We start from the raw sequence: 24,465 nt of genomic DNA, 5'->3' as shown, positions 1-24,465 counted from the left end.
CTGTGCAGACTTTCAAAGAGAGTGAAATGTGGGTTGACAATCCTCGTCTCCCCTTGACGTGTCCTGAATTTGTTTTCTGGCACTGCTGGGCTGTAGAGAAATTAAGATGAGCTCTGGTTTTGTGATCTAGCAATATTTTAATTTATTTTTGACCAGACTTCAAGATCCCTATAAGAAATAGACTCAAGAGGAAAATGGCAGGCAAATGATCCCCCTTCAATGGACGTTTCTCTCCAGTCTCTGTGTTGAGCCTTAGTAAATGTGCTGGGAGCGTGAGCTGGGAGCCTTTTGTCCACATTACAGACAGGCTTGGGGCCGGGAATCAAAACATCTCAAATTTCTCCCTTTCTATTAAGACCACAGTGGGACATCCCATATCTTTTTGTAGATAACGTGAGGAACTAACCAGTCAAGAGAATTCAGCCATCAATAGAAAGTGCAGCAGTAGGGCTACAAAGTCTGCCCAGTGTCAATGGCTGGACTCGCGTCCCCCTTAGTGAGAACTATGGGAGCAGCTGCTGGGTTTAGGGTACCTTATCAGTTACTTAGGAAAGAGTGATGGAGAAGGAAGAAAACTGCAGGCACTCCTCATTTTACAAGATCCTGAAACTTGCAATTTCAGTTATTGTAGTTTAATTAAGTAACACCAGTGCCCCAACCGCACAATTCAAATTTCAGTTACCATTGTAGATTAACAGTGAAGAAGTGCATTAAAGGACAGACTTCTTTTAGCTCTTCGTTTCCCAAATCACTACACAAATAACAGAGGCAGATCACGATCAGTAACCTGATCACAGGCCTTCTTTCAAAGCCCATGGGTAATTGGTCACTGGGCATCTGTACTCAGTTCACCCACAGACAGCAAAGCGTGTCGTTGTGTTGCCTCCTTGTCTCCCAGTGATCAACCCACTTGACATTTTACAAAAATGGATAATCAGAAAGGGAATTGGCCAACAACAATGAAAGTGCAGAAAGAAATGAAAAGTGATAACACTGGAAGTGAGATTCGAATCGCACGTAAATGGAGTTATAGGAGAAATAGCTGGTGGTGAGGACGTTGACATTGCTGCTAATCCAGAGACACTGAACTCCTCACAGATATACTCCAGATGCCTCAGTTTCATCATTATTGTTATCATTCCCCTGAGGCCTGTTTCTGCTTCTTCATTCCCTATTTCTGTTAATGTCTATCTTCCTCCAAGTGGCTGGAGACTTTAACTTTCAGTAATATCTTCTACTCTTCCTTATTTCTCCTTCCCCAATCTCCAGCATTTTCACAACTAAAAAAAGTCAAGATATTTACTATATATCTTAGTATTCTTTTGGTGAATTACATTACATTTCTTCATAATAGGCACTGAGAAAAATTAGTTGCATATAAACCAAATCCTGGTCAGCTCTATGTTTCTTTCTCTCTCCTTCTTATCTGCTATTTCCAGTTCCTTATGTAGCATTCCCATCACTTCTCTCTTTCTTTAATCTTCTCCCAACTGACCTTTCCAAGTCCATCTTTTCGCCTCTCCCATCTCTCAGCCACCCCCATTGCTAATCAGCATACAGACGCTCCTTAACCAGACCTGTTATACCCTCTTGATTTGCCTCACTATGCCTTTACAAATTTATCTCCGACTACTCACACATACGTTATACTTCAACACAAATGAAGCATTTATGAGTCTCTGATCCCAATCCGTGCTATCCCAGCTCTCTCTCTTGACCTGTGCTTTCACCAATTTCTCCTCAATATCTCACCTCTAGATTCTTCTCGTCTTTTAGGACCCAGTTAAAATGTCAACCCCTCAACAAAAATGTCATTCTTATTACCTCATCTGAAAATTATCTGTTTTCTTCTTGGACTCAACATTTCCAACCAACAGCTACCTTTCTTCTGAACTTATTATCTTTGTTAATGTCTTAACCATGTATCAAGACATCAAAGCAAACTTCTTAGTATCACGTGTTTCTCTCCCTCCCATACTCATGTGGTCATCACGTCTCATTAATTCTACATCTGCAGCCTCCCAGATACCACTCCCTGCCCATCACTGCTGCTGCTTCTCTTGTCCAGACCCACATAATTCACTCTGCCTGTTACCTGACTGTCCTGCAAGGGCTTTCTCTCATCCACCATCCCCACTCTAAGGAACGTGTGTTATTTTCTTTATTAAATATTTTTTATATTTTTTATACTATATTATACATATTTTGTATTTATATATCTAAAATGTATTTATTTTTAAATTATCTTATGTATGTATTTATATATTATTTATTTATTTTTTAATAAAGTTCTTTTTTTTTTAAGATTTTATTTATTTATTTTCCCCCCAAAGCCCCAGTAGATAGTTGTATGTTATAGTTGCACATCCTTCTAGTTGCTGTATGTGGGACGCGGCCTCAGCATGGCCGGAGAAGCAGTGCGTCGGTGCGTGCCCGGGATCCGAACCCGGGCCACCAGCAGCAGAGTGCGCGCATTTAACCGCTAAGCCATGGGGCCAGCCCTTTATATATTATTTATTTATTAAATATTTTATTATATTTAGTAAAAGAAAATTTATATAAAATTTATTTTGTGTGGCTGTAAAATGAATGCATATATAGACGTTTTGAAAAAGTATATTAAAAAAACATGCATTATCCCACTACCAGACATCATTGTTAGCATGTTGACGTATGTATTATATGTGCTGATGCATATTCCATAGTATGGGTGTGTATAATTAAATATTGACTCTCTTGGTTATTTCTGTTATTTCTAATTTTTGATACCATACCTAATCGTATAGCAAATAGTATTGCAGGTAGATATTTGCTTATATTTATAATTAACACCTTGGAATACATCCTTAGGAAATCTCTTGCTGGGTCAAATGGTTGAAACATTTTTATGTGTCTTAATGAAAATGTTTTTGTAAAGCAAAATTTCACTTGCCCACTTAAAAAAAAAATTTGTCTGCTCATTATGTGAAAAATAAATTCAAGCTCATTGGCATGGCAAAGTTATCCATTTTTCCTTTTCCACAGAACTAGAAAAGTGTTGTGCAAAAATAAAAAGCTTGAAAATTGTTTGCTGTAATTCTAGATACTAAAGATAACTACAGTTGAAAATTTGGTATATATTTTTGTAATTTCTCAATGCAACCACAAATATATAAAGTTTTGTTTATTTGTTTACCTATTTATTTTTACAAAAATAATATCATGCCAATATTATGCTGAAGATTTTTTTTTCAGTTAATAAACATGGTCAAAGTTTTATGTCCTTTCTTGTAATTCCACCTCATTCTAGTTAGTCATTGAATAATATTCCATTGCCTGAATGTGCCATAATTTATTTAAATTATACCCTGTTGGGATATTTGAGTTGTTTTCAATTTTTCACTGTTATCAGCAATGCTACCATCCTCCTCGTATATCTCTCCGAGGGTACTTGTTATGATGAATTTCTAGAGGTCGACTTGCTGTGTATGAACATTTAAATTTTTATAGGCATTACCAAACTGCTTTTCAAAAGAGCAGATATGGCCTCCAACAGTATGTGAAAAGATAGAGTCTCCACATTCTCTCTGAAACCAGACAGTCTTTTTAATCTTTGCCAATCTGGTAGGCAAAAAAAAAATCTTTACTCAGTTTCATTTGTTACATGTGTTTGTAACTTTTATATTTTGACATTTGTGACATATTTATATATTTATTTGTTTAGTCCCCTCCTGTCCCATCACACTTGCTGGAATCTCCCTTCCTTATCTCTCCCCGCTTGACACGACCTGTCCCAGCCTACAGGAGGCAGAACTAGACACCGCCCCTTCTGTGCTCACCTGGAGCTTCCTGCATACCCGTTAGCACTGCGGCACTGTGCACTGCCATTGAATGTGTTGGGTTTTATTTTCTCTTGTGCCTGGGTCTGAAAGAACTGTGACTTCCTTAGGGATAATACTATATTTTATTCAATTTTTAAACTTTCCCTACCTACTTGTATAGTGTCTGGTATATTGACTTCCAGTATTCTTTTTAAATGACCGGTACTTTATCTGTATTTAAATTTTATTATATCATTTTTTTTTTGTTGGAGTCGTGAGACGTTTTCCAAAATGGCAGAACTCATGGCACCAGGCTGCATGTTTGTTTGTCTATGTGAGCTTCCCATTAACATGCGACATACATGCATAAAACTACACAAATGATAAGTGTACAGCTTGCTCACAACAGAACACCCCTGTGTAACCAGCAATCAGATAAAGAAATAGACATCAAGACCCAGGATGGACACTTTGATCTCCATTCAAATCATATTTTCTCAAGGATAATCACTATCCTGATTTCAGATGAGTTTTGCTTGATTTGAACTTTATATAAAATGGAATTATACAGTGTGATTAATTTTGTGTCTTGATTTTCTCAACCTTCACTTCCGTTGACATAGGCAGATAATTCCATTGCTTAAATACGCCATAATGTATTTATTCATTCTGGGTGTTGATGGACAGGTGAATTGTTTTTATCAACTTTGGAGTTATTGCAAATGGGCTTATTGAATATGCTTTCATATATTACTTGTGTGTATGTTTTTCTCTTGGGTATATTATACCTGGGACTGGAATTGCTGGGCAATAGTGACTTCCTAGGATTTTGATGCCAATCATGTTATGTCAGTAGATCCATTTAGACAGCTATGGTAGATATTGTCAGTTTCCAAAGTGGTTATACCTGTCTTCACTCCCGTCACAGTGTAGATGATTTCCAGGTACTCCACTTACAACTACACTTGGCATTGACTGTCTTTTTCATTTTAGCCATTCTATGTGTGTAGTAGTCTTAATTTGCATTTCCCTGATGACTGACTAAGGCCAACACTTTTTTATAGGTTTATTGTCCTTTTCAATATCCTCTTTTAAGAATTGCTAGTTGAAGTCTTTTGCTCCTGTTTTCCATACTGGAATGTCTATCTTTTTACATACTGATTTGTATATAGTTTTTATACATTCTGAATGCAATCTTTTGTTGATTTTCTATTTAATACTTATATTCTTATACTCTGTGGTCTATCTTTTCAGTCTCATAAAGGTGTCTTTGATAAAGACACGTTCTTAATTTCAATGAGTCAAATTCATTTCTTTTGTGGTTAGTAGGTTTCTTATCTGTATTAAGTTATGTTATATCAAATATTTTCTTGAGGTTGGTCTTAGTGTAGAGGTTTTGTTTGGCTTAACTCTTCCCTCACAGCAAATGGAACAAACTAGAGAGACCCTAAGATGTGTCCATGGGAACGTTCATTGTAGCTCTGTTTGTCATAATAAAATGTGGAAGCTATCTATCTTTTAGTAGAGGACTAGAAGAATGAAGCATTTACTCATGCTTTTAAAGTGAATTAACAAAATCTACATTTTTCAGTATAGAGGAATTTCACATAATGCTGAATGTAAAAAGCAACCTGAAAATGATACAAGCACATTCATGCCAAAATGACATCTGTCATATAATTATTGTTAAACACAGAAAATAGTAGTATATATTGTTTGGGGATATCTATGCGTACATACACACATGAAAATTATGAAAATATAAATGGGAACAGTCCATCGCAATATCAGAACGTGGGGTGAGAGGAAGAACAAATGAATAAGTGGAGAGGACCGGGAGTATGACTGTATCTGTAAGATTTTATTTTTCGAAAAGATCTGAAGCAGTAAAAAGGCAAACATTAACATTGGTGGTGGTGGGTATATAAGTATCTGCTATATTCTGTACTATTCTCTATATTAAAAAAATTTAATATTGAACATTTAAAAAATAGACTACAAATTTATATTTTCTGTAGAGTGTGACAGATATTTTCTTTGACTATATAATTTGCACAAAATAAATTATTTGGGTTTGTGTACAGTTTTTTGTATGTCATCTATTGTGATTTTTATCTCCTTTACAACTTTGTGCAATGAGCAGTGAATGAAAAACTATACATCAACACATTCAGGAAATACGGATTTTTTTTGATATTTTAGCTACCCTTTCATCTGTCTAAATTGCCATAAATAGGACTACAGGTCTGCTGCTGCCTCTGAAAGTGAGCTTTCTCAGATGCAGAGATTTTTAAGTTGCTCTGGAAATTATTTGTAAATCTGATAGAAGTACGTTAAAATGTTATAAAGAAAGGAGCTTATATGACACATTTCTGCCTTTGTGTTGGTATTTCAAATCAAGCATCTTTCTGAAAATAAAATTTATAGAAACAAATACAGTGTAAGATCAGATCATTCAGATACAGCTAGACAATATACTTCTGCTGTTAACATCCTTTTGCAAGCGTTTTTCTCCTGGTATGGGTGCTACCACCTAGTGGGCATTTCAAGAACAACACTGACGCTGCATATATTAAAAATCTTCGATTAGCTTAAAACAAAGCCATGGCAAACTCGTCTTCGATTTGTGTTCCCTAGAAAGCTTTGAATGATAAAAAGAGCTGACAGTCTCCAAAGGAATTGTTTTATCCTTAAATACATAGCTCAGCATATAGCTCACTATCTCTGCATCCGTCACAGGCGGAAGTAAGTTCTGCTATATTCTAATTTGCACAAGCAAATTCACTTCTACGAGGCTGGAACCTCTCACCCATAATTGTCAGATAATAGTAAGGCGTACTTTGGGGAGGCTTTGTGCAAATGAAATGAGCTGGGTGCATTAGACTTCTGTGCTTAGGAGGTGCTCACCAAACGGGAAGTGTTGTCTCCAGTGAACGTACAGCTGTGCCCTCTCTTTGCAGTCTTCACTTCATCGTGTTTGACACTGAGATGGCTCACGATATCCTGAAGGTCTGGGACGGCCCCGTGGACAGCGACATCCTGCTGAAGGAGTGGAGTGGCTCCGCGCTCCCCGAGGACATCCACAGCACCTTCAACTCGCTCACCGTGCAGTTCGACAGTGACTTCTTCATCAGCAAGTCGGGCTTCTCCATCCAGTTCTCAAGTAGGTACACGGCTTCCTTCCCTTTCATCTGGGCATCACTTTATTCTCAAACCTCCCCCTACATGGATGTAATTTTTGTTGAGCATAATCTGATATTTTGAAAATGCGTATCAAGAGCATGGTTTGTCTTAGGAAGTTCTGTTCATTGTTAGGGACGGGCAATGGGTCTCCTTAGTTATATGAAAAAATATGTTACTTTAAAGGTTTGAGTTAATCAGCTAAACTTGTGTCCAAGACAGACGCGGGTCTCTACCCAAACATAAAAGTTTATCTTTGGTGCTCCCCAATGCTTGGCACCAACTCCAGCTCCCTACTTACTCTAGTTTGACTGTGCGATGAGGTCTGGACGCTACCAGCTGCTACTCAGATGTGTTTTCATCCTCTATTCTCAACTTCCCTGCAGAGAGGTGCCCTGCATGTCTTTCCTCCTTGGGCCAAGGTTTCAAGAGTCCACATGAGACAGTAATCTCTCCAGGACTACTAGTGGGCGCTGCATTGCACATTTGAACTCTTGTTTCCTGAAGATAGTTCCCATCTTTGCTGTCTAGCCCATTTCTAATGAACGGTCTCCCAAGAAGAAAGGAGTGGAGACATTGTGTGGCGGTTGAAGCTCTGAGTACCCTTCAGCTTGCGCCATGCAGAGGTATCATATAATTTGGTAGCACACAGGGTTGGCTGTCATCATAAAACAAGTGGCATTTACACATAAACGCATTCCGACTCAATTTATCTCTTGGCAGGTCACTGTGAGCCATAATTAGCATTTACATAAGAAAATGGACTTAGGTCAATTTAATACTTTAAAAGGTTGCTAATAAAATTGAGGTGATGGTCTGCACAATTTCTTACCTCTGGTCTCACTGCACTTTGAGGCAGTAATGTGCAAGCATGTGCTCGTGGAATAGTACCCGTATGTGGTGAAATTTTCAATGTCTACGGCAAAAATATTTAAGATAAGTTCGCTCCAGCTAACCTGCCTTAGGGAAAAAATGTTCTTTATTCCAAGATCATATCATTTTTGCTCTTTTTTGTGAGGTGAAACTGTCCTTTATCTTCAGAAAGGTGGTGAGAGTAGATGGTAGATGTGTGATGTACCATCTTTATTTGGCAAAACAAAAAAGTTGATAACGTTATGAAGTTATGTTCGCTTTCCCCTCCTACCCATTCTATACTCTCCTGGCCGTTCTTTTTTAGTAGACTTTATTTTTTAGAGCAACTTTAGGTTCACAGCAAGACCGAGCAGAAAATACAGAGATTTCCCATGTACCTCTTGCCGCCACACATGCACGTCCTCCCGTATTATCAAGATCCCCACCAGATGGTGCATTTATTACAATGGATGAACCTACACTGACACGTCACCATCACCCAGAGTCCACACTTTACATTAGGGTTCACTCTGGGTGTTGTACATCCTATGGGTTTGGACAGATGGATGATGACATGTATCCATCATTATAGTATCATACGGAATAGTTTCACTGCCCTAAAAACCCCTGTGCCCCGTCTGTTCTTCCCTCCCCACTCTCTAACCCCTGGCAACCACTGATTTTTTACCATCTCCATAGTTTTCTCTTTTCCAGAATGTCATATAGTTGGAATCACAGTCTGCAGCCTTTTCAGACTGACTTCTTTCACTTAGTCATATGCATTTAAAGTTCCTCCATGTCTTTTCATGGCTGATAGCTCATTTTTTTTTATTACTGAGTAATATTCCATTGTCTGGATGGACCACAGTTTATTCATCCATCCACCTACTGAAGGACATCTTGGTTGCCTCCAAGTTTTGGGAAAAAGCTGCTATAAACATCCGTGTGCACGTTTTTGTGTGGACATGTTTTCAGTTCATTTGGGTAAATGTTACGGAGCATGGTTGCTGGAGCGTATGGTTCGAGTATGTGTAGTTTGTTCCCGGCCTTTTGAAAATCTTCCTTTTTGAAAATTCTTGTGGAAACCAGCAACCACTTCTTTTTCAGTGTTCCTTCATGATTACCTTTTTTCAAAAGACATCTTCCTAGTTTAGGTTTAAGAAAAAAGAGGCCCTTTATTACAGTTATTTGAGAATCATAGACATTTTTTATTCTCCTCATGTAATTAATTAATGTATTGATGTTTAGGAAGTGATAAACATGAACACACTCATTAAAGTTCCTACAGAAATGAAACTTGCTTAATTTTTTTAACTCAGTTTTCCAAGTGTTCAAGTTTGAACTGTATGAAATTATCACTTTTGTAGATAAAAAGTAGTTGAATGAGGCAATTTCGTGTAGTTTAACATCACACTTGGACGTGATTCCCACCCTCCCCCATTACTGGTTAATAAATCTCCATGTCTGGTGTATGCTTTGAGAAATACCATTATACAGATGAAAATATGGTATTGACTCTGAGACTTCTTTTATGAATGGATTTCTGCAAGGTTGTCTGGGAGGAAGGAAAAGCCCATTTATTTGTCTTTATGCTCCTGGATCAAAAAAATTAGATACTTTATGTATAAACTAGATTGTGCTGCCATTCATAAGCTAAGCTAATGTCACAATTTGAAGTGTTAGCACTATTCTATGATTTCAAAATAAAATTAAAAATAATGGAACTTCGAAGAAATGTTTTCCTCAAATAATTGATATTTCAAGTAGGACCATTGTTGCAAAGCAAAAATTATATTTATTCAATAATATTAAATTAGAGTTTTCTTGGTAAACCATTCTAAATTGATAGTGTGCCAATAATATGTGAATTAAGCATTATAGGTGTAACTGAATTATTGGAGGAAAAATGCTTATTTGAACATTTATTTTCTTAGAGACATTTGAATTATCAGATATTTCTCAGTAAATTTAAAGCATAAGAATTTAACATCAGTGTTGCTCCACCTCTCAATCACATAACTCCATACTAGGCTGGAGATTTTTAATTTTATTTGACTATTTCTCTGTTCTTAAAACACCTTCTTCAGCTGCTTTCCATTTCCCCTTTCTCTATTGGTCCTCCTATTCCAATGGCCACTCTATTATAGTCTCTTTTGCTGATTCTCATCTTTCTTTCCCCAAACTGTAAAAGTTGGATGATACTAGGGCTTGTCCTCATGTCTCTTTGTTATCTATCTAAATAGTCACTCCTCAAGTTTTATTGGTCAACCTCCCAGGACCTCTCCGAGCATCTCACTGCCTACTGGACATGAGTCTCTATTTTGATGTGGAGGCAGACACAGAGCAGGCAACTTAACACTGACACTTGACCACACTTCTAATCCACTCCATTCTCAAACCTGGTTTTCTTGAAGTCTTTCCTGTCTTAGTAAATGTCAGCTCCATTGTACTTGTTTCTCAGAGCAAAGCCTTTGAGGTCATTTTTTACAAATCTCTTTATCACACACCCCACATATAATCCAGCCACACATTCAGTAGGGTCCATATTCAAAATAAATCCAAAATCCACCCAATTCTCTCAACCTGTGCTCTATCACCTTGGTCTAAGTCATTTCAGAATAGACTGAGTTACCATGGCTTACCAACTGGTTTCCTCTCTCCTGTCGTGTCCATGTGCTATCTTACCTAAGCAGAGGAACCTGCATGAGTCATTAATGACACCTGGCTTCTGGTCAGAACTCTCCACTGTCTTCCCATCTCAGCCAGAGATAGCTCTGACGCTCCCCATTGCCCAACATAAAGGCTATAAAAGCCTCTGTGCAGACTTGCCCTGATGTACCTTTCAATATCATCCTCAGTCACTGCCCTCTCCCTGGTCAGATCCCATGTAACTTACCTCCAGCAGGATGCCACCCTCCCTGGGGATGCCCACATTTGGTGTGTGTTCATTTTACATACTGCTCTTGGCCTTCTCTTTGCTGGCTTCATGAACTCCAGTGTGGCCATACCACCCTTTAAGACCCTTGTATCAGCATCAATCATGTCACCTACAGTCTCCAGATTCTATGCTCATACTTGGATATAGTGCTTTCACTATCCTATGTGAGCATTTTATTTGCAGTCTAGTAGACTGAGTTACTGGAGGGCAGTATGTCTTTCTATTTCTAGAACATGATATAAAATCAGTGGCTAAAAGTGTTTTCTAATTGATTGAATATGTTTGAAAACTTTCCAGTTGTGTAAATCTTGAAAATGTTAGGATGATTTTGACTGTGTGACGAATACCACATGCCATCTACTGAAGATTTTGTTTTGTGACTGACTTTAGCTTCATTCAAAAATTTTAGTAGAAAAGCCTTTAATAAATAAATTTGTAAATGCTAATTTTAATAAAAAAGATTCTTTCATTTCTGGGTCAGTTTCTATACAGTACAGATAGTTAAGATAAATGGTCTTTTATGTAACACTTATTATCAGAAGTAGTGGCCAGTGTAGAATGTGTTTTGACTAGTAAAGAACACATTGTACAGATTTAATAAATGTTATACATCTCTGTGTTGATCTTTTAAGTTTTATAATTCTTTATACATTTATTTATCCTTGATTACCTAATATTTTGATACCAGTTGGAAACAAGGCAAAATATTTTCATTTTATAAAGTTTAATACTTGTTTTTTAAATAAGCATAGTTTAATCTATCATTTGATAAATTTCCTTTTTTCATTAATAAATGATCATTTCTCCCTGCTTTAAAATAATCTTGGGACAGGAACAACTGTTTACTGGGAATCTGGAAATAGTAATTGCTTGTCCTCAATGCTGTGTGTCTATACGTGTGTTTAATGGCCATTGACGGAGTAAGATATGTATTACAGACGGCCTTATATGTGTGTCTACTTTCACTTTATTGTAAGATGAAATTTTCTCCACTAGAAAAATGAACTGTTGATGCTCAAGATATTCAAACCCCATTAAAGGCCCATTGTCCTGCCCACTCCCCACAGCATGTAAAACATGAGAACATGAACTGACTAGTGCAATTATGTTAATTGTAATCAGCCTAACACTTTTCATTACAGCTTAATTACCATTTAATCATGCATAAAACGCAAGAAAATGGAGTTCAGCAGACAAAACTGACCTTTACTCCAGGGGTTAAATAAACTTCAGCTGAACCTTCAACAGTCTGAACAGTCAGCTCTCTCACATTTAGGGAAAATGTGGCTGGAGCGATTTTGCACTCTCAGATTTTGTGAGCTTGATTTCTCCATAAATAATGGTCATAACTTAGCTGCTACATGACATCTCTCCCTAATTTACTTTATTGAAAGATAATTTAATAGGTACATATTCATTTTAAAAAATTCGTTTGTTCTTTATAATGAGAGAGGCCATTGGGGCTGCCAGTTGCTGAACAGAGTGGTATTGTTTTATAGGAAAGACCCAGCCATAAACCCTGGGTTTATGGGTCAAGTTTCTATGTGAGGGCAGCATACAGCGAGGGCAACTAGAACCATTACCCCTCTCTGCTCTCTCAGAACTTTCCTGATGGGACTGGTAGAGAACTGACCATAAATTTTTATCCTTGGCCACTTAGACACATAGATTATGAATAGCTCAAGGCCAAAGAGGGTTTCATTTGCTTTGATTACCTTTACTTAGCTCATGACAGGGATACAAAGGATGTGTGTTGAATTGATTGAGACTAAGATACTGCCTTAGTTGAAGTTCTAAATCCCACATTCCATGGAATATTGAAATTTTGACTGTGATTAGCTTTGTCTAATATTAACAAGGTTGCTAACAAAAGGAAAGAAGCAAAACAGAACATGTAAATGGCACTTTTCTTGAGGTGTATCTTTTTTCCCCCAATGTTTTAAAAATATAATTGACAGGTAACATTGTGTAAGTTCAAGGTGTACAATGTATTGACTTGATACATTTATATATTGCAAAATGATTAGCATCATAGCTTTAGCTAACACCTCACCACATCACATAAATTTCTTTTTTGTGATAAGAACATTTAAGATCTACTCTCTTAGCAACTTTCGAGTATATAATGAAGTATTCTTAACTATAATGACCATGCTGTACGTTAGGTCCTCAGAACTTATTCATCTTATAACTGGAAGTTTGTGCCTTTTGACCAACGTGCCCCCATTTCCCCCACCCTTATGCCCCTGTTAAGCACCATTCTACTGTCTGATTCTATGAATTCAGCTTTTTTTAGATTTTACATATGTGAGATCATACAGTATTTATCTTTCTCTCTCTGACTTACCTCACTTAGCATAATGCCCTCGAGGTCCATTCATGTTGTCATGAATGGCAGAATTTCTTTCTTTTTTAAGGCTGCATAATATTCCACTGAATATTTGGACCACATCTTCTTATCCATTCTTCTGTGTGTGGACACTTAGGTTGTTTCCATGTCTTGGCTATTGTAAATAATGCTGCAATGAACATGGGAGTGCAGGTATCTCTTCGAGTTCTGTTTTCATTTCCATTGGTTATCTATGCAGAAGTGAGATTGCTGGATCACACGGTAGTTCTATTTTTCAATTTTCTGAAGAACCTCCTTACTGTTTTCTGTAGTGTCTGTACCAATATACAATCCCACCAACAGTGCACAAAAGTTCCCTTTCCCTGAGGATGTATCTTTAATACTAATTATGAAAGAGGTTATCAACATTTTTCTATAGAAGTACTAGCTGGAATATCACCTGTGCCCACCATTATGCTAACATAAATCCTGCTCACGTTGAAAGCTCATTCATCATTTCTCAGGCAACAGTGACTTCTGGGGGCAGCCACAGCATGGCCTTCCCTTCCCCAAGACCTTGAATGAAAAATTTCCCGCAAATCTCAAACTCTAAATCAACAAATGATACATTAGGCAGAGTTGTGCAACCTTATTTTAAGAAGAAGAAAATGCTCCCAGATTTAATAGACTGAATTATCAGAATGTCTTTAAAAACATGTCATTCAGAAATAAGTTGTCAACATGGATGGACATTGAGGGTATTATGCAAAGTGAATTAAGTCAGAGGGAGAAGGTCAAATACCTTATGATCTCACTCATTAAGTAGTAGATAATAACAACAACAAACAAACACATAGAGACAGAGATTGGGTTGGTGGTTAGCAGAGGGGAAACGAGGAGGGAGGAGGACGAAGGGGATAATTAGGCACATGTGTGTGGTGATGGATTGTAATTAGTATTTGGGTGGTGAACATGAGAACATGATGTAACCCATGCAGAAATAGAAGTGTAATGATGTACACTTGAAATTTATACAATATTACAAACCAATGTTGCCACAATAAACAAACAAAAAATAATATGAAGAAGAAAGTCAGATTTCCAAATCAAACGCAATTTATGTGAACAGAAAAGAGATCTACAAGTGAAATTATCTCTTATGGTTGTTTTCATACTTTCTTCAGAATGAATAAATTAGTACTATTCCCAAAAATAAATAAATAAATAAATAAAAAGAAAGAAGTTGTCAGTAACATGAGCATAAAAAATATGAAAATCTGTCATAAATAATGAGATTAACTATCTGACCCTGCCCAGGATAAAGGTCACCATTGGCCTCATAAGTATGTGATCACATCAGTACAATAATTTGGAATTAATTAACTAACCATTCATTCCTTCATGTATTAATTTATCTATTCACCAAGAAATATTTAACTGCTTTCTACTGTGTTTCTGATGCAGTGCTGGTATTGGAGATCCAGTGCTAGAGACGGTTGACATTGCCTCAGTCTTCATAAAAGTTATGGGAAAGGCAAATAGACAACTAATGTACACAAAGTGTAAGATTATAGATCCCTTGAAACAAACGTATGCCACTCAACAATATTGGCCCAGTGTCTGTCTCTGCCTGCCTTCTACAACCCATCCTATTACCCACTCCATCCAGTGAGGACATTGGAGTGGTTCCCGGCAGCTCTTATTGGCGTCTTTCACCTTCCCTTTGATGACGACCCATCCAATTCTGAGGTTCTCAGCTCCTGCCTTCCTACCTGGTCTTCTCCACTCCACTTCCACCACTGTCGGGAATGTGCACAGTTCCATGCTTCACCAAAGATTCTGAAAATTTAAATTCAAACACGCCACTCTTTCACTACGTCTTTTCTTTCCATCTCCGCTTCCCCACTTCATGTCAGTTCTTTGCTTTCCTGGGTGCATCTAGGTCTTGCTTTTCCCTCTCCTGTTGGTTCCTCTTAAATTCGCTATACTTCTTCCCCATCACCAGCAATTCATCCTTAAAAATGAGCCTCTCACAGTATGTTAAACTCCCTTGCCTGATGGGCTTTCTGCCATTGTCACCTGCCCTCCTTCTCTTTTCCGGACTGGGAAAACTCCTGAAGAAATCACACAAACCAGGTACTTTTGTCCCACTCTAAATGAATGGCCACCAGCCTCACCAGGGCTCAGCAGCTGTAATTTATTTTTCTAGTGAACTCTTGCTCCCATTCACCTTGTCATTTTCAAATCTTCACCACTTTCCCCAAATCATCAAACTCATCATATCCTCTCTCATTTAGTACATGATCTTGAGTCATACTTCACCAAAGACAAAGGCGTTGGAAGGATTTTCTTCCATTTTCCTTGGACAGACACACAAATTAGCTGTGATTCTTTACCTCTTCACTCCTGTTACCTGGGACTCTTTGCCCATCTCCAAAGTGAGGCTCACCATACCGCGATATTCCCGCGGCTGCCTCGAACACTGTGCTCCATGTGCTAACCTCTTCCTTTTCTATTTTCTCCTTCACTCTCTCTGACTCCTTACTTCTAGTATTTAAGTGCTCAAAACACAATTTAAAATAAATACATCAAACTACTATTTTACACTTTGGGGTATCAGCCTGTGTGTTTCTTCTCCCCTTAGAATGACACTTTGTAACATGTTCTATACTTGTGCACATCTCCTCACCTCCAAATCGTGCCTCAGCCCACCTCATTTTGTTTCTGCCCTCATCACCTCAGTTACCCTGCTCTTCTCACAGTCAGAAATAACCCATATGTCTCTCACCAGTACACACCTTTCAGCGATTCTTGTAAACACCTCTTACAGAAGTGTGGCGCACTTGACACTTTTCACCTTATTGAAATACTCTCTTCCCTGGATTTTCACAATTGTCCCTCAGATCCTTCCTCCCTCACTGGCCACTCTGTCTCAGTCTCTTGCAGTCTTGTCTTCCTCTTCCTGCTTTAGATGTAGGTTTCCTCGAGAACTGGTCTTAAGACATCTGGTCTTCTCACTATACATTCTCTCTCTCAGCAATTTACTTTCTTCTCCAGGCTTGGACAAAGATCCATAAGGTAATATCTCTAAAAATCTCTATTTGCAGCTCACACCTGTCTTCTGAACTTCTGAGAGGCCAATTAGATAAGTTCATTTGAACATCTTGCAGACATCTCAAAAATAGCGTGTCTGAAACTGGTCCCATCACCACGTCCAATCACCAGACTATCTGGAGGCAACCTCCAACAAGATTGGGAGGCTGATCTCACCCTGCATCTCTCTGCATCGTGTAAGGTACCATCTCAGCCTGGTCTCCACCCACACTGGACTCTGGTCTAGAGGGCTGTTCAGAGGAGGGCGATCGTATTGAACTTGTGTTTAAGAAAAGCCAACATGGCAGAGAGCAAATGTAATCAAGCTGAGCGCCTGCTGAAAGGGTCCTTCTCTAGTTTCTCATGCACATTAAAATAAAATCTAACTCTGTTACATGACCTCAAACTGGTCAACATTTGGTTTCTGTTTACCTCTCTATCCTCACTCACTTCTTCCACTGCTGGTTCCTAACAGAATCATTTTCTCTTGTTTTCAGACCTTCACTTGCACTGTTCTCTCTGCCTAAAACTCTCCTCTCTGTCACTTCTCTTGGCTGCTTCTATTCATTTTACGCGTTGCAGTTAAACACCACTCCTTTTAGGAGACTTCTCTGTGTCCTCAAAGTAAAGAACCCATTTTATATGAGTTCCGTACTCCCCCCTTCATAGGATTCACCACACGTTATTTTTATAACGTTTTGGTTGTTACTGAATCCCTGGTATTAGGAGATCATAGATATTTTGCACTAATTACTGCATTTACTCTCTACCTCACATTAGACACCTAATAGTATTTTGCCTTTGTTCCTTGTTTCTGGTGCATGTGTCTGTATTTTCTGCTCATTTTAGTTGTTATTGGTTCTAGTGAGACTGTGAATTTCCTACATGAATTAGTTATTTTTTTTTTATATTTCTGCTCTAACATTCACAGTCCTTACGATGGTTCCAGTTGCAAGAGCAACTACTCAATAGATGTGTGTCAAATTGCATTTTAAAGTGATTCACTGTTGTCCTCCCCAAATAACTCACATTCTCATTGAGGTGGTTAGAGAAACATCTGAGGTGTAGATCCAAGTAATATACTTGGCAGCATTTAGCACTATTAAAGAGACTGTAAGCTGTCCAGATGTTAGCAATCCTATTGCTGAGTGCAAGGGGGGGAGGATATATATATATACACACACATAGTCGTAAGCATTATAAAAGTCAGATGAACTATGACAAACTGCATAATCCTGTAAGTAAAAAGTCTCAAAAGTACACACACACATGCACAAACACACACATATTACTGTATAATTTTTGGAATAGGCGTCACAGAGGTGCTGTTTTTCTCTACATGACAGAAAATGTGGCCAGGGTCATCTTTGCCAGCTATGTAAGCCTAAGCATGTATGTTAAACTCTATTAGCAACAATTTCCCCATTAATTAGGTTAAATTAGGACATAATAGGCTTTTTACCACCACATGGTTTTGACGAGGACTTCTCTCAAAGGTAAGGAACACAAAAGCACTTTGATTTATCAATTTCCCCCACATATAAGGAAGAGCTATTATTTATTCTCAGTTCTAAAGATATATCGACTCAAGGGAAGTATTATGTGATAAATGATTCAGTCTGCACTTCTCAAATTAGGTTTTTCCCTCTCTGTGGTCTCCTGCTTCACACTACTCAGTTCAGACTGACAACACGGAGAGTCTCCTGACACCCACTTGGCAGGAAGGTGGGTAGACAGTGAGTTTTGACTTAGAAACAGGAAAAGATAGTCAACAAATAAATACTGCTTTATCATACTAATGTTAGGATACCAGAACTTTGCATTACTGCAGCCACCTGAGGTTTCTATAGCACACTCAAGTGGTTCATCATGCATTTATCATCAGTAAAGAAGAGGTGAATTTGCAGAACGTTTCATGAAAAATATGATAGTAATTATTTCCCCTCCTCAAGTCTGTCCTGTGTCAATACACAGATTTTTATTGTTCATACCTATGAGATAGCTGCAAATCAATTTAGTGATTACTAATGTGAATGTTTAGAAAAGGATCTTTGGAGGGTGAGGGTTGAAGTTTTTAATCTGATTTTGACTTTAGATATAAAGAAACTAATTTCTTTGACTAACTGAAGGAAGGGTCCTTCAGTGTTATGAGGATGCAAAACACAGTCAGAATTTTATGGTACATTGAAAGTTTCAATATTTGTGTTACTAATGGATATGAAGTGTTTTTAAAGTAGCTTTAAATAGTATAATATTTTTAAACCTCAGAGAACAAACATCCTTGGCTTCCCATAGATATCTGTATTTGACAAGATGAAAGCAAAAGTGCTAATGAGTATTTTTGTCTCAGAGCATTTGCAGTTCCTTCGTAAGAGAGGAAGTTAGTGTAGTTCACCATGCAGTCTTGGGAACTTAATTAAGATAAGTGATTCAAGTACTAGTAGGAACACTATTAATCTGTTATATTTTTAGGTCTTTTTAAAAAATTTAAAGTGCAGTCTTTTATGTGGTCTAATTTTTACAACTGTGTGGTATCCATATATCAAAAATATAGTTTCATAACTAACGAATAAATATTAAGACATTTATTTGCAAGAAATAGAAAGATAATTTATCTTGTAGATATTGCCTAAATTGGGCATTTATTATATACCACAAATATTCTCTTTCCAATAATTGATTATGAGGCTCTTTGAGTTAATTTAAAACAATTTAAACAAGTTAATGTAAAACAAATATTCAATGTTTTAAAATAAAAATAGAATCAGAATCCAATTACAAAACTCGATTAAGCTGGAGAAAATGCATAAGGACGATTATTACAAAAAGTAAGTGACATCTGAATTCAAAAATGAAAATTTGTGGGATGGGGTGATTTTTTGCCTAGTTTAAGGGCTGCAGTATTAATAACAGCTCTTGAATTATCATATTTTCATTTAATTAGCATGAAACATTTTCTTGGGATTCAGACCAGGTTTTCCTGTAGTGAAGTTCACATTCTCCATTTTACAAAATCAGTGACTGATTTATTTCTGTTGTATATTGAAGTTTTTTTAATTGTAGAATTCAATTTAGACTTTTGTTTGATGGGTATACTTTATAACATATTTTAATAGCTCTTAAGTACTTGTTAAGTATAAAGATCATGAAAGCAATTTTCCATTTTGGAAACATTGTTGCAAAGACTCTTGAGTGGCAGATCCTAAAGGGTATAAAATGTTTTCTTATAATAATGTCATTCTTTCTGTCTACACGTCTATTTTAATACCTGTGCTTGCACTGACAAACTAAAATTTTCCATGCTTTCAGAGGTTTTAACATATTTATCAGAGGAATCCTTAGCCTTTGTTTTTTTTTCCCTCCCTTCTGACTCATGGTAACAGCATGAATAGAGCCTCTTGGTGAATAGTTGTGTTAACTGGAAAGGACATTTTGTTTGGTTTAGTTTTTTTTTTTTTTTTAATTCCAAGAGAAATGGTCGTTATCCCCAGGATTGAGTGAAACTGACACTGGATAGTGTGCATCTTCAAATTTGCCAGTATCAACCAAGAATTTTACAATTAGAAACCCACGTTGCTTTTTGCCTGAAGGAACATGTAGAATACATGGTTTCCGTCTTGAGTCCTGATAACTTTTTAATCTCTTTGAATTTTGAAATTGAATAGGGATATACACATACATTCATATAATAAAAAGAATGATAAATATAAAATGACTTGCACTCATATATAATTCAAGTGAATACTGCAATTCAAATATATATAACCAATTTTTAAATTAAATTTTTCCTTTAGAAGTAATTGTAAATTCACATGCCATCGTAAGAAATAAAACAGAGAGATTTCGTGGACCCTGTATGCAGTTTCCCCCAATGGTAACATCTTTCAAAATTAGAGTACAAATCTCAACCAGGATGTTGACATTGATGTAGTCAATATGCAGAACATCATCACCAAAAGGACCCCTCATGTGGTCCTTTTGCAAACACACCCATTTTTCTTCTGGTCCCACCCCCTCCTTAACCCTGACAACCACCAATGCATTCCCTGTTTCTATAACTTCATCATTTCAAGAATGTTGTATGAAAGGAATTGTGCAGGATATAGTCTCTTGGAATTGACTTCTTTGCTCGGCATAGTTGTGTGGGGATTCACAGGGCTTGCTGCCTGCATCCATGGTTTATTCCTTTATATTGCTTAGTAGTATTCCATAGAATGGTCATGCTCGCTTGTTTAATCATTCACCCGTTGAAAGACATCTAGGTTATTTCTAGTTTAGGACTATTATGAATAAAGCTGCTATAAATATTTATGTACCAGTTTTTGTGTGAATTTAAGTTTTCACTTCTCTGGGATAAATGCCCAGAAGTGTAATTTCTAGGTTAAATGGCAATTGAATGTTGAAATTATGATGGCCAAATGATTTTCCAGAGTGGCTGTGCCATTTCACATTCCCACAAGAATGCATAAGTGATTCAGTTTCTCTGCCTCCTCGCCGTCATTTGATGTTGTCTATATATAGAGATAATATTATTAGCTGTGCTAGTAGGTGTGTAGTGATATCTCTTTGCACTTCCCTAATGGCTAATGATTTTGAATGTTTTTTCATGTGCTTATTTGCCTTCTGTATATCCTCTTCAGTGAAATGTTTCTTCACGCCTTTTGCCCATTTTCTGGTTGGATTTTTTATTTTATTTTATTTTTGCATCTTGAGCATTCTTTATATATTTTGAATACCAGTCCTTTGTCAGACGTGTGGCTTTCAAACTTTTTCTCCTAGTCTGTAGCTTGCCTATTCATCCTCTTAACAAGGTCTTTCACAGGTCAAAGGTTTTTAATTTTGATGAAGTCTAATTTATCGATTTTTCCTTTTATGGATCATGCTTTTATTGTCTTGTCTAAGAACTCCTCGCCTAGCCCGTTTTCCCAGTTTTTCTCCTATGCCTTTCTAAAAGTTTTAGTTTCATCCTTTGTGTTTAAAGCTGTGATTGATTGTGAATTAATTTTTGTGTAAGATATGAGACTTAGGTCAAGGCTCTTTTTCCCTCCTTGTCTCTTGCTCCAGCACCGTGTGTTACTTTTGAAATGCAGAGAGATATCTGTGGAAAATATTTCCTTCCCTACACACTAGAGCAGGCATCAGCCTCTGCCCTTTGGTGGGGAGGTCTCAGCAGACTCGATGTCTCCAGTCACTGAAGCACTGTGACATTTTCAGATGTGAAAGGAGGAAGGTTGAGACTTAATTAGGTGGAACTTTGTAGAATTCAGATCCACTTTCTTTAATTTAGAGCTGGGCTTGAGTGGAGGCGCCCCGATGGATGAGCTAAGGTTTCTCTTTCTGTGTGTTTTCCAAAGCTTTTTCAGCCGCTGAAGAGCTAATACACATGTCATAGAATTCTGACTGCTGGGTAGTGTTTGTCCTGAGAAATACAGTCAGTGACCCTTAAGAAGGAGATATTCAGTGTTAGGATCTAACCCAGAAGAGCAACTTTTCAGAAAAATGATAACCTGATCGTGTGCAAAAAGAGTTTATTTCAATTTCCCTAACTCGAGTACATTGAGATTAATGAAATAATGCCTTTTACAAGCTTAAAGAGCAATGTAAGGAAAATGCCATAAAAATGCAAAGAGTTGTTACCTGATCATTGTCTGTACCAGGGACCAGCAAACTGTTTCTGGAATGAGCCAGATAGTAAATATTTTAGGCTTTGCAGGCTACATATAGTCCGTGTTGCAATTACTTAGTTCTACCGTTTTAATGCAAAATCAGCCACAAATAGTACATAAATAGATAGCCCCGGCTGTGTTCCAATAAAATTCTATTCATGAACATTGAAATTTGAACTTCACATGTCATGAAATAGTATTTTTCTTTTGATATTTTTCAACTACTTCAAAAGACAAAAACTATTCTTAAACTGTAATCTCCACAAAAACCGGTGTTGGGCCCAATTCGGCCCACAGGCAGTAGTTTATCAACCTCCATTTTAGACCAGGAAAAGCAAAGTCAATCAGTTAGTGCTTTAATATCTGCATTAGACTCACCAGTTCAATAAATTTTAGGATGGGATAGAAACACCAGTATGTTACCTCTGTACACATTAAAGTTTCAAATATGCTTTTATGATGTCCTATGAGAAAATATAAATTACTTTTCACTGATCACTATAATTGATTTGCAAACTCATCATAAACTAAATAACCTATCTCTTACACAGCAAATCTAATATAATATTAAGGAGTCCAATCCTTCTAAATACATGAAAACTTTATACATGTTGTTTATTGGTTCATTCATTCAGTCAGTCAGTCAGTCAGCACTATTACCAAGTGTCTGTAATATGCCAGGCACTGTTCTAAGAATTTGGTATGATTGAGTCAATGAAACAAAAATCCTTGCTTTACAGAGCTCACATTCTAGCTAAAAATCTGTGAATTTTCAAAAGTTCTCATAAATGCACATGTGCCCTCCATCCTGCAATCAAGTGATTAAAACTAAATAAGTCAGTCCAATTATTAGGTGTTCCTGTTAATACTTGGAATAGAAGAGTTTATGCTAATAAATATCTTTTCAATGAATATGGTACCAGCACTCAGAATGAGAGTTCATTTTGTCATAAAAGCAGTGATTAACACATATACTTCATCTATGAGGAACAGTCCTGGATTCCTGAGGTTTCAGAACACGTCAGTGCCTAGACTGGATGAGAACTCTGACGTTCTGTCACCAGAACTGCGTTATTTCCATCATATATAGTGTCCTGTATTCCTTCTCTTAAAAACTCAGGTCAATTTTCTTGCATATTACCTTTCCTTAGGCCCAAAACCTGTTGATTAGCTTTCACTGATTTTTATTTCATTTTTGAGCAAGAATGTGAGACTCGCTAGAAGAAAACCCCAGATTCTTCCTCAACTCCTTTTTCTCTCATATCCTACATGTAGTCCATCCAAAAACCTTCTGGGATCTACCTTTACAATATGTTAAGGATCAGACCTTCTCTGTCCACTCCACACCGCCACCTCTGTCTGAACCACTCCCACCCCTTCTGTCCTAACTGTTCTCATTGCCTCTTCTCTGCCTCTCCTTCCCTCCATGGTCCATCCTGAACACAGCAGCCACACTAATACTTTAAAAATATAAGTTGCGTGTCCTACTGCTATACTCAGAACCCTACAAGGACTCCCTGGATCACTCGGTGTGTCAGGGAAATAGAATTAAAAACAAAACCTTCTCCCAACCCAGACGCTCTCTCCACAAAGGTAGCAGAGAAAGAAAATAATTGTGATATTGAGCAAGCATCAAACCAGAATGTGATGCTCATCACAGGTGATCTGCTAAGAGATTGCAGACAGAAAAAAATCTCTCCCTTTTATATAAGCAGATATGACCCATGACACACATGTTCTCAAGACAATCACTAGGGCTCAAGTAAGAGGACTCGACAGCACCATTTTTGTGCATAGTTCATCCTAAATTCACTTGGTAATTGGGGTGACTATCTGTGTTCCTTAATTGGTTTTTTATATAAAGGAGAAAAAACTTCTCACTTCTTTAGGAAAGGAGGCAGTTTTGTAGCTTAGAGTCAGGTTCCTGCTGACCCTCCCATGGAGACTGGTGAATAGGACCCTTATCTTACTGATGGTACATTTCGAAGGGATGGCTCCCAGGTCCCTAAGGAAGAGATTCTTAGATTCTAAAGATGGCACGTGGCTTATTTAGCTTTTAAAAAAAATTAACATTCATTTCAAAGAGACAGAGAAAGTACTTAACGGTTGTAAGTTTTCCAAGTAACTGCTCTAAGAAAAGAGAGCGGGGAGAAGTCTCTTCCCTTCTTTTCAACAGGAAGAATTAAGCCTCTTATTTTTAATGTGCATTTGCCCTTCCAAGTGCTAAGGATAAGTTGGACCGTTGTGTGTGGTGGAACTGAAGACTGGTGATGATTCAGGGAATGCTTCTGAGCTAGGGTGACAGGACACATTAAAGCATTGAGTGTTTGCTATGGGAAAAGGGAGGATCAAGGATGGCTACTAAGCATTTGGTTTGAGCGTCTGGGGAGGTGGGGGTGCTGTAGGGGAGGAAAAATTACTTTCCCGTTACCCTTCTGAGTTCTTGGCTAAGACTCCTGTAATAAAAGACAGATTAACAAGAGAAAAACAAACAGAAGTTTATTGACATGCGTACCTCCTGTCTACATGGGAGACACCCAGGGAAAATGAGTAGCTCAAAGAAGTGGCTCAGACTCCTGCTTAAATACCATCCCCCAATAAAGACAA

The 24,465-nt window shown here is 37.5% G+C and overlaps 1 protein-coding gene across 1 annotated transcript in view; it reads left to right on the top strand.

The window, feature by feature from the left end:
• Positions 1-24,465, top strand: part of CSMD1 (CUB and Sushi multiple domains 1) — a 1,554,536-nt gene that overhangs the window by 1,258,302 nt on the left and 271,769 nt on the right. Inside the window, exon 27 of the mRNA XM_058524846.1 lies at positions 6,761-6,963. Coding sequence (XP_058380829.1) covers positions 6,761-6,963 — 203 coding nt within the window. The remainder of the gene's footprint in view (positions 1-6,760; positions 6,964-24,465) is intronic.

This window comes from Diceros bicornis, chromosome 29, assembly GCF_020826845.1.
Source record: "Diceros bicornis minor isolate mBicDic1 chromosome 29, mDicBic1.mat.cur, whole genome shotgun sequence".
In the NCBI taxonomy this organism is placed as follows: domain Eukaryota; kingdom Metazoa; phylum Chordata; class Mammalia; order Perissodactyla; family Rhinocerotidae; genus Diceros; species Diceros bicornis.
Note: the sequence above shows the minus strand (reverse complement) of the source record. Positions and strands in the feature narration are given on the sequence as shown.